Genomic DNA, 18,008 nt, shown 5'->3' on the forward strand with positions numbered 1-18,008 from the left:
TACAGCTGAGAGGAGAGGGGATATGGGCATATTAGACCATACAAAAATACGTGGATGTTGGAAGGTGTCCCCAGTGTACCAAATGGAATTAATGTGGTAGATCGAAATTTGTAATGATATGATTATAAATACCCAAATTGTAATGATATTTTTTAATTCTTACAAATTTGTAATTTCACGCATCTAATTAACCCTAGAAAAAAATCCATAGCGGTGTCGACCTGGTCAGAATCTGGTTACTCCCATAGGCTCATAAGCAATGCCGTGTTGGCATCTTCTTCAACCAAAATCACAATCTACATGTCCTCAAGTCGGGCAAGAAAGATATTTTTTATTGGAGCCGTGGGAGCTCAGAACGGTGTAGTGGTTGGAGACGTCAAGATTTTCTAGTCAATGGTGCCAAAACCCATGTGACAGAGGCCGACAGGGACATTTACAGGCACATACCAAAATTATCGATAGACAGAAAAATGTGTACAGTATTTTTGTACGCTGTACAGAGGTATATACGTACACACCTGCCTTTTACATCCTCATGCACGTGCAGATGTTTCTCTTGCTTCGTCGAGTAATTTCTGATGGCCTCGCAGCTCAGGTACCATCGGAACATGACCATTCTTCAGATTTCTGTAAGAACATGCTGCTCCATGCAACGTTTCTGTTTAATTCTTCTGAATTCTTGCGATCCTGACAGTTTCTTTTTCATGACCACAGAACATAAATAGTTTGATTTACATCCTTGAAATTATGGAGAACTTTGTTATTTGATCCCTGTCTTTTAATCTTTGAATGAAAGTATATGATGCAGCTTATTTGGCCCTTCTCATCTTCCAATCTTGGTTCTACGTACCCCTGTCGGCGATTATTCCGACTATACATATTTTCTAATCTTTTAGAAACATGTCGCTCTTATGCACAATCAACACATATCGGGTTGCTCTGTTTGAAATTGAAAAATAAGATCATAAGAAACAATCCAATCTACATAGGAAATAAATCCCCTATTCCAAAAGGGAACTACACTAATGTGCCGCTCCTTTCTCCTAGAAAGAGACTCAACGAAAAGTGCCAACAAAATGCGTAGAAAACAGGATACCCTAAAGATGTCATTATCTTACAATTGTCATCTTGGGGTGACGTGTAATGCAACCTCCTAGATTGTGAGTAGTTGCAAGAAAGCTAGCAAGTTATTTTCTACCATTTGATGATTACAGGCTTGAGAAAGAGAGAGAGAGAGATCCATCAACATCCAATTCAACGTGGCCAACGCAATTCATTCTTATCCAATAAGCATGCTTGAAAATTAGGATTCATCATGCTCTACAGCTGTATTTGGGAAACGTGAATCTAGTCTAATTCATGTACGAACTAAATAATTTACATAAAATTCTGTGGAACTCGCGTGTTCCAAATCAATATGTCCCTAGTTTATGCACAAATTAACATTGTTTTTTCTATTTACAAAACAATAAAACGCATAATACGATCGAAGAACGCAAGTAGAGGTAGAGCCGTACAAGCTTTATCATATCTTACAAAATTCATGTGCCTGAATTATTCTATACTACTGATATCTGGCAGCTTGATTGCGTGCAGCTCTGTCACATGGCATGTACCAACCATTGCCTTAAAAAAAGGCACGTACCAAGCAGATCAAGAACTGGCACGGAAAGTTCATCTGTTTAATTATTTATATATCTTTTGTCGAGCAAAATGTCCATACGGATTACTCTAAGAATCTCTTGGCATGCAGAAAGCTTGGGTCTGAAAAAAAATGCAGCTCAATCTCCATACTAAATTCATCAGTTGTATCATTCTGAAGAAAAACTGCATTGGTTCTCTGGGCATTACCTTTAAGAATCTAAACACTCATAAACTATATTTTTTAGACGAACACTCATAAACTATTTCTGGTACAGAGTTTGCAGCTTACATGTACAAAGAAGCAACATGTTTGTAGCTTGGCAAATGAACTTGGCAAAATAAAATTGTCTTCCGACAGTTTCATTCCGGAAGCAAAAGGAAATTCAGTTATGCAAGCAATGCAAAGAATTAATAATTGATTATGATATATATCTATCTACATCACTGTGTAGGCAGCCAACCAGGGAAATACGAAAATGACATCTCGAGGTGAAAAGTAAGGAAAAGACATCAAATATAACCAAAAAAACACATGAAAAGTGAGACGTGGACGTATAGCGTCTCGGCGGGTCCAGAAGAAGTGAGTGAAATGTGCTGTTATCTTCTTCTTTTTTCTGTAAAAATCGGATGGAATCAGAAAATAGCCGCTGGTATCCATAAATGTATATGTATATGCATGTATGCAACTTTTTTTCAAACAAAAATATGATACAAATGAAACTATTATTTACAATTAAATATGTAGCCTCGGCTGCGTACATCTTCGCATGGATGTAGAGGCTGTAATATGATTCATATTTCATTATCTGCTTATCTATTTGTTGGGTTCTCTGAAATAGTGAGTTCAAAATAACAAAAAAAAAAAACAGAGGATCCTAAGGGAAAATAAAATATCTTATCGAGCAATGTTCAATTATACTTTCGTGGGCCATGAAAATTGCTCAGAAACTGAATCGACAGGAGATTGATCTGTTCATGAGTCTATTGCTCATCCTCATCTCAAGGAGAAGCCGTTGCTCCTTCTATACATGGAGATTATTATGTACCTTGGCATCCATGATGAGGGAATATTTTTATTGCACTAGTAAATAACAGATCTTCAAAACCTGAGTTATTCATTGTTGTCACATAGAGGAGTATAAATGATCCCAAAATGCTAACTTGCTAAGGTCATTTCTAACATACTTTAAAAATTTATCTCCTATAATATTATTACAGCATCTTATAGCACTATTACAATATCCTTTATTTTTTTCATCTCCAACCGCTTCTCTATTTCCTACTTTCTATTAATCTCTCTCCACCCATAATTATCCTCTATGAACAGTGTTGCAGGATCTCCATCCCGTCCGCAAATTTGCTGCTCATCTACCACAGCCGATTCGATCCCGCATTCCTATAGCACCGAAAAGCGATTCCGCTAGAGCCGTGTAATGCCCTAAAATTTTGGAAAGAAATTGGAAGTCATCGTTTCCGATTTTTTTGGTATTGAACCACTCTCGTTGGGAAAGAAAAGAGAAGAAATTGAAGCAAATTGCAGCAGTGTATTTCTTTTAAAATAGAGAAGTTTTAACCAAGAAGTGGGCTGAGCCAACCTGGGCTTGGGCCGGTCAGCCCAACCCCTTCCCCTAGGCCCATGCGCCCTTTTTTTTTCTTTTCCTTCTCTCTTCCTCCTCCAACCAACCAAAGACCCTCCACCCGATCTGTTTTTTTTTTTTTGCCTCCACCCGACAGCCCTAGCTTGCCTTCTCCCTTGTGCCGCCCCTCTCCCTCCCCTTGGTGGCGCCCCTACTCCCTGCTCCGTCCTGCTGAAGGTGGCTGCTGCTGCTGGGATTTGGTTAAGAAGAGGAGAAGAAGGGGAAGGGAAAGGCAGCAAGGAAAGCAAGGAAAAGAGGAGAAGAGGGGGTTTGGAGCTAGGAATTTTGGGGTTTTCTTGCTGTGGTGCCCTAAGGTAATAATTTTCCTGCTGCTTTTCATGTTTTGTTTGATGATTATGGCCGGTAGATCTTGGTTTGAGATGTTTTGGTTAGGGGAAGTTGTGGTTTGGGGTCGAACCGAGTGTTCTGCATGCAGGCAGATTGAGCAGTGTGCGTGTTGTTGATATTTCGGCGACCTAGATGATTTTTTATGTAGAAGTAATCAACTAGAAAGTTGTAGCTAACTTCGAAACCTAGCTATCAGTGAAATTTCAGATTTTTTGGCCATGTGGTTTAGGATATATTGCTGTCTGAATCTGACTGTTGTACCTCTATCGAATTTATGTCAGTGTTGGATCTATTCTGTTTTGGGGTATCTTAGTTGTCGAGCCAATTTTTTAGAATACTAGAAGGTTGTAGAGGATTCATTAAGCTCTCCAATAGTGTGAACAATGCAATTTTTCATTGGTTGTAGCTCTAGTTACGCTGTTCTAAACTTTTCTGCAATTAATGGTTGACAGATTTCGTTGTCGAAATTCAGAACTTGATTAGGCCTTGCTAGAGATATTTTATGTAGATCTGAATGATACAAAAGTTGAAGCTTGTGTTATTATCTACATGTCCACAAAAGTTTAGAATTTTTCGTTGCGTATTTTTGAAGATAAACAGGTTTGGGTGGCTACTATCTGAAATTGATGACAGGTTTCTAGAGCTGTTTTGCTATATCATTTAGGAGACCTTAGAGGCATGAGAAAATTGTGTCGTCACAACGAAAGTTGTAGCCCTTGTTCTTTAGTTTCTGAAAATGTATTCATTTGCTATCATATCTGTGGTAGAAAAATAGATACGAAAAAGATAAGTATTGCTGCTCTTGTCAAACTAATGCGTGTGTGTGCTATTTTTGGTCGATATGTCTTGATTGAGGGTTTCGGGTGTATGAGCGCTTTGCTTTATGTATTTGCATGTTATGAGGAGTGTTGGTGCTGAGTTATAATTATGTTTAGGTGGTGGTTCTTCGTCTCACACTTGAAGTTGGCCATTATCGTCGGTAGAAGGCAAGTAAATGTAGCTATATTATTGCTACCGTTTTGACTTGTTATTTTCATCACCTACACCTTTATTTCTGAACCATGACAATTTAACTGTGATCTGAACTTTATGTTATGCTTTATGTTTAAGCATGTTTAATCATTGATTTATATCTATCCTTACGTTGCTACAATTCTTGTGAGCTATATTGTTATTTGACTTGAGGATGAAGTTGAAATATTATTGGTAGTATACTTTAATGCAATTGCAGCATATTTCTACCATGTGCACTTACATTTGCATATGTATTGGAAGTTATGTCGTAAAGATCACGACTGTACCAGTACGCATCGTACGTTACCCGAGGAAGGGTGCGATGTAAAAGAAGACATATCATTGCATTCATATGCATTCTTGGAAATTAATAACATTTATATGTTATTGTAAATATGAAGTTACACATGTGGTTGTGATCTTTATTTGAAATTATTCTTTAATGTTGTTAATACTATCCTAACATGTCTTATATCTTGAGAAAACTGTATTAAATCAATGCTTAATCAACTTGTGGTTTAAATAACTTATCAAAACAAATTTGCTTGCTGGGATTTATATCTCACACTTGCATTACTCTTTCCAGGTATTTGATACATGTCGTGAAGGGATGGGAATGTAGCAGCACGTTTTGCACTTCATGTCTATATTTTTTTTATCATTGTGCTGTAATAATAAATAAAGTTTAGTCTTTAGAGTCGTACGTTTGAAGTTTAAAGTGTGGTGGTGAAGTTAAACTTAATATTTTCCTTTTGGTTCATGTTAGGATGTTTTTATCCGTTATTGTGATATTCTGCATATCTTGTTTATCTGTGTTAATGCTTTCGTGATACTTATTTTTATAAAGGAGGTGCTGTCATTTTTTATTATTATTATAGCAAATTGTAGGTTGCGTAGTTTAGTGACATCTTAGGTTTTTTGGCGGCCCTAGGGTGTTACAAGCCGTTTGCGAGGAGTGGTACATTCACATTACTATGAGAGTGTTTGTTTGGGCTCCAACCCGCTGCTTACGCAGCTTCTGGTACGTAGAAGCTTAATCCCAAACAAGAAAAATTGAACAAACGAGAAAAAGCTAGCCGGAGGGTGCTTCCCGTAGCTCCCTCGCAGCTTGTTGGACCTTAGTTCCCATATTGCCCTCAAAGTTGATCAAATTTACAAGAAAAATACCATTCACTATATAAATGAAAATCACTTCGTTTTTTCCCATCTTCAGGACCCCCTTCTCTCCCCACACGAGCCCCCGACGCGCCTCCAACAAATCAAGCAGCGCTAGTAGGTTCCCCAGCGACCTCCTTAGCTCCCCTGGTGACTTCCCCAACCGGCGACCTCCTCCTAGATCCACCGAGCTCCAGATCCCTATCCGGCGATCTCGCAGCGCTCGAAGGTCCTCAACGATGAGCACACATCTCTCTCAAATCTCCTTGACCCTTATCAGGATTTGGTTAATTGTTTATTGTTGCTCAGACATTTTATTCACTGCAGATTGTTTATTGTTGTCCCAGTTCCAACCTCCTCAGCACCTGCGCTTCCATGACGAACCGCAAGGTCGGTTGAAAACCATTGAATCTTTCTATTTTCTTCTAATATTATTTGTATGGATTATGTGAACGTATTTAGTTTATTTTTTTTGCGATCAAGGGCCATGGTATCTGAGTTTACGAACACCTTTTGAATCGAAATGATATACGTGAGAAGATTTGGCGTGTTTTTGTTTCGGACTTGCGTTGCCCCCAGATCATGCATGCACGAACGATGGAAATTACTGGAAAGAAACATGGACACATGACACTGCAGAGAGGACGAAACGAAATGAAATATATGGATGCTATGCGTATTAACCAGGACAAAAAAAGAGTATGTTTCAGAACATGGAGAGGGCGAAAAGACTAAAAGGAGGACAAACAAGCATCTCAACGATGCCCGCACAGCTGCACACGCAAGAAAGCATTCTTGCACAGATAACATGCACAAACTGAAGAGGCTTATGGCTGCTTGCTGCTATTCACAAGGTTAAACGATTCTGTCATCAGCCCAGCATCAGTTAGGAACGGCCGGAGGGAACTGGCGACGGCCGGCGGCCGGCGGCAGTCACTTGTCCGAGATAGGAGGGCCGCCGTAATGGACGCTGCACATCTTCAGCTCCCTCGGCATGTCAACCTCCTTCAGCCATGCCAGACGGCATCCTTCTTGCTCGACGCCGGTGAGGTCACCACCCTCGTCTGCCGCTGCAAGCAGGAAGACAAATCAACCATCTGTAAGCCACCAAGTCTTATTTGCTGAGATTCATATGCAGCTGGTACTTGAACGAAAACAATGACAGTAACTGGCATCCCATGAGCAGCATAAGTGAACATGTTTAATAAACCAGTGTGATCATCATCGATGGTCTCAATTAGCTTAATGTCTTCGGGGTGAAGCTAGATTAGTCTCTACTATATAAACAACGAGCTAGTTCCCGCGTCACATCTTCTCCTACTCGCATCTCATCGAATAAAAATCCCTAAAATTCGAATAATTTACTCACTTTTGACATTCACTCTCATACTCCAGTCTCCCCGTCTTATTACCGACTACGGATATAGGATCCGTTTTACTAGTGAAAATAAATTAATTAGAAGAAAAATTAGCGGATGATCTCCTTCTGCTTTTTCAGATCTCATCTAAAATCAAATTATAGCATCACTCTCGACATATTCATTCAGCGATGCTCCCATAGCGCATCCACATCTCCATATCTGAGTTTTGATTGATGCTACCACGTCTCGTCTAATGTTTATATTTTCGTTGCAACACACGAGCACTTAGCTAGTTTTTATATACAGGAGCGGTTTCGACTTTCAAAGTCTCCAACTCGCACATGATCCCGAAACCGTGTGCTTAAACCGCTAATCACGTGTGCAGGTTGCAAGACTTGTTATTTAAGTAACAGAAACCTTTCGCTATCCCGTGGGCTGCTCTTATGCCAACAAACAACTGTTTCGAGAGACTAACAATTAACAGAATGTTGCAACATGCAGGTCGTGCCTAAACCGTCCATAGTTTTGTGACAAACATATAAAGAATATCATGCGTGTTATCAAAAATAAACCCCTGAACCACCAACTTGGCCTTTCGAATCTAGTTAAAGCCACAATGTGTCTTTCAAATGCCAAACAGCAGTATGCATGGTACACCTACTATCAAGATTAAGAGCTAGTAACAGATGCAGGAAGTATTCGGATTTCTGAGGTCAGAACGTGACTACTTACTCGAATGGTGTGTATATGGAATATCGGTGTAGTATGTGCAGTCCCTGTCTTCTTCTATGGAGTAAGGGGGGCCAAGAATGTCGAGAATTGCACAAGGTGCGATGGCAGTAAACCGGTGCATGTTCCCTCCTGTCGTTGGATACAGGACTGAGGTATCACAAGGCGCTGTAAAAACATCATCCGCCACCAGTTTTGCCAATCTCACTGCAGAAAATAGATCTTAACATTAGAACATTTGCACATGGAGGATTTTTTTAGATAATGGATTTGCGCATGGAGGATGCATGAAAGTAAAGAAAACAAACTGATGATGATATAGATCGATAAAAAGCTTACATTGATCGTTGGATGACGACGAACAACTGCTCACCGAAGGATCAGGATCAGGATCAACCCAGTCATATGACTTTATATGCATTGATCCGAGGAGCAGTTTGCTGAACACCGTCATTCCAGGGTGATTGTGAAGAGGGATGACCGCATTTGGCGGCAAAAAGAAGATAACCATCTGCCAAGCAAAGGACATCAGTAAAAAAATCATTCTCTGATATCGTAATTCAGCTTAGAGCCTTAGACAGCATGCGAAGGACTTGTTATTGATCAGAGTTCATTTAGTTTCCACACTGCTGCTTACCGAAAAATCTGGACATTTGTATATTGTCGTGTGTGTAATTGTCGGGGTTCTTTCAGCAGCATCTCTAGTCCTGAAGAATTTAAGATCTGGGCTTAGACCGACATCTCCCGGTCTCATTCTGTCTGCAAACATTATCACCGGCACTTCCGAGTCAGTAAATCTCCATGCATGAAACAGATGCATGTTGCGCATTCTGCATGATGCATATTCTACAAGGCATAGACTGTATGTTTTGTAGGACAAGATGGTGAATAAAAAATTTCCTAGTTTACTGCATTTCACTAAACAATTCACACTGAACACATTAAGCAGAAAAGCAATAATTAGTTAGTACATTATGAAGTAAAATGCAACGGAACACACGAAATGATTCGGATCCAAGGTCTCGCCGATCCAGCAGCAATTCTGCATGCCGGTTCGTGTGTCCGATAATACAAGTTGGCATAACAAACTTTCAGGAAGGGATTATCGCATCATGGACTCTAGAGAGACGGCGAGAGACGGGACGCACCGAGCATGGCGCGGAGCAGGTGGACCTCGGCGGGCTTGGGCACGGTGCCCGGCCCCCTGAACACGGCGCGGCACGCCTGGAAGAGCCGCTGCACCGCCGCCGCATCCGCCTGAACGCGCCTCCTCCTCGCGCGCCGCCCCACGCCACCTCCTCCGCCCCTCCTGCCCCCCGCCACCCGCCTCCTCTTCGCGGTGCGCTCGGCCTCCGCCGCCACCGCCACCTCCACCTCCACTCCCCCCGCGCCCCTCTCCACCTTCATCGATCGATCGCCGACGAAGCCAGGAGCCTTGCAAGACCCGATCTTTTGGCGCGAGACAGCCCCGCGGCAGCCAAGAACTGAAGAAGAAGAAGCAAGAACGAGATGAGAAGCAAGCAGCTGGGGTTCGGAAGAAGCAGCAGCACGCGACTATATGCAGCTGAGGACTACGAGTCGGACGAGGAGCAAAACTGTGGGCTGTGCCATGGTAAGGGGTCTGGACCGATGCAAATCCATCGACAGTGAGAGAGAGAGAGACACGGTCGCCATCGCCAATTCGGGGAAGCGGAAAGCCAGGCAAAACCGAGGGTGGCACCAATCCAGCCGGATCATCGGTACACGGTTTTTTTTTTACCGGCTACTGCCGGGTGTGTCTGACAGATGGGCCCGCATGCCATGGCTGACTTGACTAGCATTGCATCGGTTTCGTCCATCCATCTGTCACCATCTCTGACTGCTTCCTTCACATGATTGCATTCATGCTGGATTTGAACATGGTGAGGTATTATTTTCCATTATTAGGAATTTTCAGAATGTGTCGGTGTGGCGTTCTTGGCTTGCGGCTCAGCTAGACAGCCATATCTGCGAAATATTACTCCTTTCGGTTACAAATTATAACATTATTTTCCCAAACTCTTGTCGTCAATTATTTTCCTAAAATAGCTTGGAGACATGACTGGGTAGAATTTTATTCTAAGGTGTTGCAATGATATGGATCTGGGTCACTCTTAATATTCCCGTACAGTAAAAATCTAGGTCATTGGAGATTTGTAGGACCACATAATTTAAAATTCCATGTGAGATCACATAGGAATATATTTTCAATCGCAAGTTGAGAGCGTTAACCGATAGGGTATCGCAAATTCACAAAACATTGGGTATCGCAAGTTCACAATGTACTCTGTCCTTTTCTCAAACAAAGTACTGCCTGCACTTTCGCTTGCTTCACACCGTTTACTTTGATTGTCAAGACCAGTAATAATTTGCAAAAACATCTAATTACGTAGCGTAAAAGTGGTATGGTTAATAATCAAAAGTGCATCCTATCCATCTAAATTCGGAGCTATGAGCTTTTACGGTGCTTAAAAATAACAATCAAGGCTAAATCAGTCTAAGCCAAGGTATCATCCCCCACGTTCCATCCATTCCATCTCTATCAGTACGGGAAAAAAAAGCTATCAAGCATGAGATACCGGCAGAAAAGCCAGCAAGATTCCAATGGCGCCACCACAAAACAGTGTGCCGCGAGTTGCAACCACACAACGTGGAACGTGATCACAGGGGCTTTCTACGCGTATAAGCACGGTATCACATGCGAATTTGGGCTCCAAGAGTTGACCACCCAAAGTGCAGATATCCATCTCGATCAGGAGCAGCAGCACACATGCATCATCACTCTGTTCCCAGCTTTACTGTTCTGCTCCATGACAGTCCGGAGATGTTTGGCCTTTGGAAGGCAAAAAAATTTACATGGATTTCATGAGAAACTTGAAACAAACTTAATTCCCATATAAATAAAAAGGACTTTTACAGTACACCTAAATGAGTGTATGCCGTCCATTTTCTTTATCCGGTGGTTTAGATTGACCCAATGATACTCTATCGCCCATCAATATCATGGGTATCATTAAAGAGTATCATGGGTATCATAAGGGTAGGATTGGAAATAAAAAACGATGATAAATTTGTAAATTATATGTTTAATTAGGAAAGATCAAAATTTTAGTTTATTCTTCGGATAAGCTTTCACTTATTCTGTTTATTTTATTTATTAGGGTTTCTACCCTCCGTTGGTCGGTCGATGATGGGTGGCGAAGGTTCGAAGTCCGGTCAGTCAATGACGTAATTACCCATAAGGGTATCAAGATAATTACAATAATACTTACTAAAATAGACGGTTAGATCACAACAATAATACTCTCCACCATCTAGTATCATGGTGTACTGTAAAGATTCTCTAAATAAAAGCAACATGAGTGTGTGTGGAAAGGGATCCTTGAGAATCAGCATGTGCTAATGCTGAGCGAGTCGTTGCAGTACAGACGCAGCAATATGCAAGGATCCTGTCACACAGATCAAGCCGGGAGCCTCACCGTCAGCTCTGCTCTCGAGTAGCTGGGAGGCAACCTTTGTCAGATCACACGAAAACGGCGCGTCGATCAGCGTGGGTTTTCCGGAGCTCGATGATGAACCAGCCGCTGGCCGTGCCTATATCCACGTAATCGATGCTCTGGTCCTGTGCAGCAGCTATCCATAGTTCTTTCAGTGAGGAAGCCGGCAATGCACGGGAGTTTCATCCGGCAATGCTCGCCTCGGTCAGTAGTACGACGTCGGGCCTTTGACCTGCACGGAATTTGGAAGAAAACAGGTCGTGTTCTTCAGTTCTGAACTTCAGCTTTGACTCCAAATTATGCACCGTTATATGACCTAAGATTTGGCGATTAGGTATTCAGTATTAAAAAAAAGCTGTTCAATTCAAAATACGAGAAATCCATAGCAGCGTAAATTTTAAAGTATAAATTGTTCAGAGTAGAGAACTTTCAAGTAATTAAGAGAAATTACAAAGTACTTAAAGAAAATTACAATTTAACTTTAGTTTCTTCATGGCTTGGAAGTGTTTAATGATGTTACTATCCTTAACTTGCACAAAAAATTTTTGCTCAAATGCCGACCGCCGAACTGGGCAGTCACAATATGAAGATCATGAGATTTTGATGCTTAGTGCTGTGGTATGAGAAGGTGGGCTCTTTCTAGTTAATAGGCCGAGTGGAGGATGGATGGTAGCTTAAACTCATGTTTTGCTGGATGGTTTGATGGATTGAAGCAGCAAACAAGCAAGTTGACCTAATTAGAAATATATATACCTAGTATAGCTGCTATGTACTTATTTTTTCAAAAAAGTTGGGTATTCAATTGAATACCCTTGCATCATGGTGGGTCCGCTCCTGTAGCCAACGCTGATGATCTCCGAGCAGCCGGAGTTTCACGTCATGCAATTCCATGATCTGAAACGGACAGTTTGCACTAATCACTCAGAGTATTTTGGAGAACAAAAGAGAATCTATCGGTTTCAGATGAAACGGATGAGATTTACAATGTAATTCACCAATGGTATATCATTTGAAATCTTGGTGCTGATGTCACAACTTTGATAAGGTTTTCCATTATCCCAATCTATGCATTTTGTAATGCTCTCGACGCCGGGATCACTAGCAGATATGACGGAAGACTGCATCAAGAAGGCTCTATCGCGAATAATTTGCTCAATATCCTCCAAAAATGGACCATCAATCACAACCTGAAAATGTTTGATATCCAGGTTACAGCTTATCTAGGTCAGAAACCAAGCTGGTATAAGGTAGAAAACTCAAGCGTAATGTCCTCATTTGGACCATGTATGTTATGTTACGAGGTTGAAATATGAGCAAAGGAAAGTTACAAGATCGAATTTTCAGAACAAATTCTAATGCTTGGTATGGATTGAGGAAGGTGAATTAGGGGATACTGGAAGAGGGAGGTTCATCATACTGCTCCTTGCATACGGTGCAATATTACAGCACCCAAGCTATAACGTAACATCTGATATAGACATCACGTAGCACACAACTCAATGTTATGAACCAAATAACTGCAATGTTGCTAAGAGCAACAAATCTGAGAATTAATCAATACCGGGGGGGGGGGGGGTAAACAAGAATAAGGAAAGCACCCGCAAGTTTAGACATACTTGTCATGTTCTCATATACCATAGAAGATCTTATGCAGGGATGATATTACACAACTGGACAGTTAGAAATCTTTTAGAAAGACTCAAGGAAAAGGTAACATCTTTCTCATGTCACTGAACAAAGTCAAGAAGAAGATATCTGATCAACTAAGCTTGGTAACAACTAAAGAACACGATTCCTGGAATGGAACAGGAGTGAGGAGCAGGGCTTGCCATATCAACCATTTAATTCAAGGGGGAAATGAGTGCTAGAATCATTCAAGTTGGCTATAACTATAAGCTCAAAGTACAAACAGGAGCAAACTAGATCCTGGTAGATATGCAGATGGAAAAAAGATAAGAGAATTACATAACTGGACGTCCTTGTTTGATGATTCCAGACTTTGCTACTGCTATGCTTTGCAGGGAGCCACCCAAAGCAGCCAGATGTTCCCTCCTACCGTTGTTATGACAGATGCTGCTAATTCAGTACTTTGTATGACATTATTTCCGACAGAAATCCTCTCACGAATTGTTTGAAGATGTGGGCTGCACAGAAAACAGAATCACAGAGTTCTTGTCATCCAGAAGAGACTCAAACAGACACAACAGAACTCGACAATTATTCAGAACATATGATTTCAATTCCATGACTTCACGCAGAAAGTAAACATTTTACATATTGCTCATATAGGCTGTAACTAGTTCACTACAAAACGAGATCCTACTTGTTAACAACTTGGTGAAGCAAAAAAATCATAACTTCCTTCGTGCATCCCCATCCCCTACCACAATGGAATAGATACAAATGATCGACAGAGCATGCCAGTGAGCTAAAGAATACCTAGAATAGCAACCCACATTGTAGCCTTGCTCCCTCATGACATTGGACTGGAATGCAGCAGTCGAACCTTTGCCCTTCGTGCCAGCGATATGAACAGCCTACAAGCACAATCATTCAGCTTCATCCTGTCATTCGTTGCGCTATATACGAGCAACACAAAACTGAAACCATCGTCCATATGCATGATGCGTAACTAACCGAAATCATAAACCTTGAGTGACGTTTTGTCCGAGCAACACTTTGAGTTGATGATGCCGCACTTCGCCGTGGCGGTGCCGGACAGGGAAGTGGTGGAGGCCGCGCGGACGTGGTCACCATCGGCGAGGCCCTCCAACTCCACGCAGCGGCGCTTACCTCGGGTGGAGACGGGCTTGCGGACCGCAACTCCAAGCAAGGACGGCGTTGGCAAGGCGAACTCCGGTGAAGACGTCACACTTCGACACGACGGTGTTGTGTCCGGCGACGCCAACCCCGACGGCGGCGGCAGCTCGCAGGCAGGCTGCCCGGTCGGTGTTTCATTTTCCATCTGGGATGGGTGTGCCCGGGCCGTTGGATCATAACATTACGGCCGATTCGATTCGGCTCACCCACTCTTCGATGCGGCCCATGCAGAAGCAAAGTTAGGACCTGGGCTGGAACCATGCTTGCAGAGAGGCTGCCTCTGCCGGCCTCCTCCGGTTCTCGCCGCCGATGGGCACCACTCGCCGGCGACATGCATGGCCAGCCATGAATCTTGTTTCTCTCCGTGACATATTAGCTTCTTCAGTCTGGTTACTGCACTGGCCTTTGCTGGAACTTTTATAGCACAGAGGTGTTGGTATAAGTACTCAGCCGAACTCCTGCTTCTTCAGCAACAACAGCTCTCAGAGAAATTTTCTCTTCTCCATCATGGGAAGGGATTGGTTGAAATTTTCGCTCACAAAGCGCATGTTGTGTGCAATCCCTTTCAATGGCGGTTTCTTTCTTGTAATTAGCTAGGATTCTCAGATCATGACATGTTCTTGCAGCTTGTGAGATTGGACAAATAAGTTCGCGTGGCGAAAGAGATGCCCAGTTGCAAAAATTTATCCGATCGAGTAGAAATTGTGGACCAGAACTTTTTTTTCGTCCCTGCCCGAAAAAAAATGATTGGTTCCACTCCATTCCATGGCAGCCTTGGTAAACCTGCAGAGCCATAAAATTAATATCCTTGGGTCTCAATTATTTGACTGGAATTTCCTAGTTTCAAGAGTTATTACGGAATGGCTAGCCTGATTGCAGCCATGAAATGAACGGCCTGGGTTTTTGCCGGTTCATGTTGTTCAGGGTTTTTTGCTAGTTTTTTAAAATTAATCATGCAGCTGTATGATTTTCAGATTCGATTTCTCTTATAAATTGAATTAATTCTCTTGAAAAAAAATGAACGGCCTGCAAAAATCCAGCATACCTTTCATCTCAAAAGGATAGAAGAAAAGGAGAAGAAAAGAAAATTCAGCACTCCATTGGACATCCACCAACCCCATGTATGCAGGTAGGTAGGAGCACCAAACACTCTCTTTTCTCCTGTCATGGGGCACACAAGGCAAGCAAATGGGCTGCATAATTGACTCACTGCCTCTGCCAAGAACAGCAAATGACTCCACTAATCCACTGACCTGATCGATGGGGTCTCCATGATCCAAGAACTCACTAAATTGCATGCAAAGTGCAGGTGGTGAGTGTGATGGAAGCAGCAGATGAGATGTCAGATTCAGATTTGTGTAGGCAGGAGGAGCACCAATCGGAGATGCTATTTTCACATGGCCAATCTAAATCATTTTTTTCGATAATTGTATGTTAAGGCCTAATTGGCAGGATCTGATCAAGATTCCAGTGGGGGAGACGCTTTTAGTTTCCTTTTAGTTTCCACTACTCCTACTGCCGCAAGCGCCAATTGGAGATCGATGTTCCAGATGGCCTGTGTTGACTGAATAGTTGTGTCTGGCATGCAAGTTTTGTATTTTTTTGTCATTGAATTGATCCAAAATTAAAAAAAATAAAGATTCATCCTCTTCCAATTAAATTAAGAAAGAAATAAACTAAGTACTGATTTAAAATTACCAATCGGATATCCACTTACATATGTAGTTCTGTACATGAGATTTTGGTACGAGAAGATTGCTTTCCGAGAACTTTTTGCCTTTTGGTGATGAAGGTTCATTGAATCTAGACGTATAGTGGTTACAAATCCAATCTCTTCACCTGTCTGTTCTTACACGAGTGGCTGTAAAAACTAAAAAATGATTTTATGTCTACTTAGAGTAACTCCAACAATTTCCTTATTTGCTTCTCTATAACTAGAAGTAGGTAATATAGCATTAAAAAGGCAAAAATCTAAAATTAGATAACATATATGAATGTATTTTTCAAAATAGAACAAGTGATTTGAACCTATTATAATGGAAGGGATTGGATCTAGACTAATCTAGGATTGAAATAGCTGAGTATCTCCGGTTGCTAGAGTCTTGATGTTGCTATGTGGTCCTCTTTTTTTTTCTTTTCCCTGGGGTCTAAGTCTCCACCTTATATAGGGGTCAACGTACTATATCTGATCTGAACGTAGTTGATAGGGAATCATTTGTCTTGTCAGCCAATACAAATCAGATGATTCTAACCTAAATACTAACTATACTTAATCGGATAACCTATCAAGATATTTCTAGTACGTGTCTTTAAGATCTTCAAGTACATTGAGTATCACATATTCAGATTCACAATATTCGAAATTGTTAAATATATATAAATATATCTCATTATCTCACCTCGATGTTGCAGGACAGCATGGACGGCAATCATATCACACGTGCCTGCACAGTCAGCACTCACAGACTCTTGTCTCTTTCCACCCTACATAATTTATCTTCTCTTTTACTGCATGGATTGTGCTTGATATTGATTCATCAATTTTTTTGGCAAATTTCAGAATCGAATTATACATAAAAATAGCCTGTTTGGCAGAAAACAATTCAACTTCTCCTACGATCCAAACGTCTTGTGTGTTTTGTACCACTGAGATTGCCTGATTTCTAAGCACTATTGGTGCATGAGTACCATTGTTGAATATAATGGTTCTCAAGGGCAGCATAACATACGGTATACCTATGCACCAGAAAACTATAAATATCTATCTTTGGATCTTTGCTAAAGAAGAGACCATGTTACTCCTCAAACTAAAGTTTCACATAATTGATGTACCTAAGTAGAAGTATATATAGTCTTCGTTTTTTTAAAAAAAAATAGAGTCCAGTAGCGCACGCAAGTTGACAGAATGATGACAAATAATTAGGAGGTTATTTATGTATTTTTTCCAAAAGGAGGGTATGCACCGAACTAAGGTTCGGTTTGACAGTTTTCTAGCTTTTAATTTCATATCAGATCTTGAGTTTATAGGTCAAGATAAAGTAGTTTAAGTCTATATTTTTAAAGTAAAATAAAAATAAAATAGTTTATCTAAACACCCTCAATGTATCCATAACTTCAGTCCTACAAATTTCTGAATCTAGAAATAATCATCTTTAAATTTTTTTTTAGAGCTATAGCTCTATCAACCTGACCCTAAAAATTACCAGTAAAGAATAGTGCAAGTAGGCTGTTACTATCTCCCCAACAAACGGGGATTCACTGGCTTCACACGGAGTGAAATCACGATGATTTCTTGTGAGCCGTTGGATGTAAATAGATAAGATTTAGGACACTAGCGTCACAATATTCATTGGATGTAAGTAGATAAACAAGATTTAGTGAAACTAGTGTCACAATATTCTGTGCACAATACGGCACAATATTTCACAAAACATTGCATCACTACAGTATCGATAGTCACCAACTGTAGCACATGTTACAGAATATTGTTAGTATCTGACTTTACGTTGAAGTTAGGGGAATTGGATCCCTTACCAACCCCCAGCCTCGCCATTTCTTTGTGCTGTCATGTCACCTACTCCCCTTATGTACCGGCTGTCATCACATTTTTTTTTAAAATCAACTGCTAGCAGCTCTCATAATTAAATCCTTAATTTGATCGACAAGTTCATGGAGATTGGAGAACACATATATTATAACATTGTGTATTGTGTATAAATACAAAGTAATGGCAGTGGAATACTTTATTGATTACCATGCTGCATCATGCATGCATAATCATGCCG

The 18,008-nt window shown here is 41.1% G+C and overlaps 2 protein-coding genes across 5 annotated transcripts; both read right to left on the reverse strand.

Annotated features, from left to right (window-relative positions):
* Positions 1–6,440: 6,440 nt before the first annotated feature.
* Positions 6,441–9,479, reverse strand: LOC133906676 (plant cysteine oxidase 2-like). Its single transcript, XM_062348645.1, has 5 exons — positions 9,037–9,479; positions 8,526–8,647; positions 8,228–8,399; positions 7,892–8,095; positions 6,441–6,868 (listed from the first exon to the last, which is right to left on the reverse strand). The coding sequence occupies exons 1-5, from the start codon at positions 9,293–9,295 to the stop codon at positions 6,732–6,734; spliced, it is 894 nt and encodes a 297-aa protein (XP_062204629.1). The 5' UTR covers positions 9,296–9,479; the 3' UTR covers positions 6,441–6,731.
* A 2,763-nt stretch (positions 9,480–12,242) lies between these two features.
* LOC133906359 (uncharacterized) lies at positions 12,243–14,664 on the reverse strand. Of its 4 annotated transcripts, XR_009907761.1 has the most exons (5): positions 14,054–14,664; positions 13,843–13,940; positions 13,369–13,547; positions 12,387–12,590; positions 12,243–12,297 (listed from the first exon to the last, which is right to left on the reverse strand). XR_009907761.1 is itself a non-coding variant. In XM_062348234.1 (4 exons), the coding sequence occupies exons 1-3, from the start codon at positions 14,366–14,368 to the stop codon at positions 13,412–13,414; spliced, it is 549 nt and encodes a 182-aa protein (XP_062204218.1). In that variant the 5' UTR covers positions 14,369–14,664; the 3' UTR covers positions 12,253–12,590; positions 13,374–13,411. The 4 variants fall into 4 exon arrangements, 2 of the variants coding, with proteins under 2 accessions (XP_062204218.1, XP_062204216.1); XR_009907762.1 differs by having other exon boundaries at positions 12,253–12,590; positions 14,041–14,664; XM_062348234.1 differs by having other exon boundaries at positions 12,253–12,590; positions 13,374–13,547.
* Positions 14,665–18,008: the final 3,344 nt, after the last annotated feature.

The sequence above is a fragment of the Phragmites australis genome, chromosome 23 (genome assembly GCF_958298935.1).
Source record: "Phragmites australis chromosome 23, lpPhrAust1.1, whole genome shotgun sequence".
Taxonomy (NCBI): Eukaryota; Viridiplantae; Streptophyta; class Magnoliopsida; order Poales; family Poaceae; genus Phragmites; species Phragmites australis.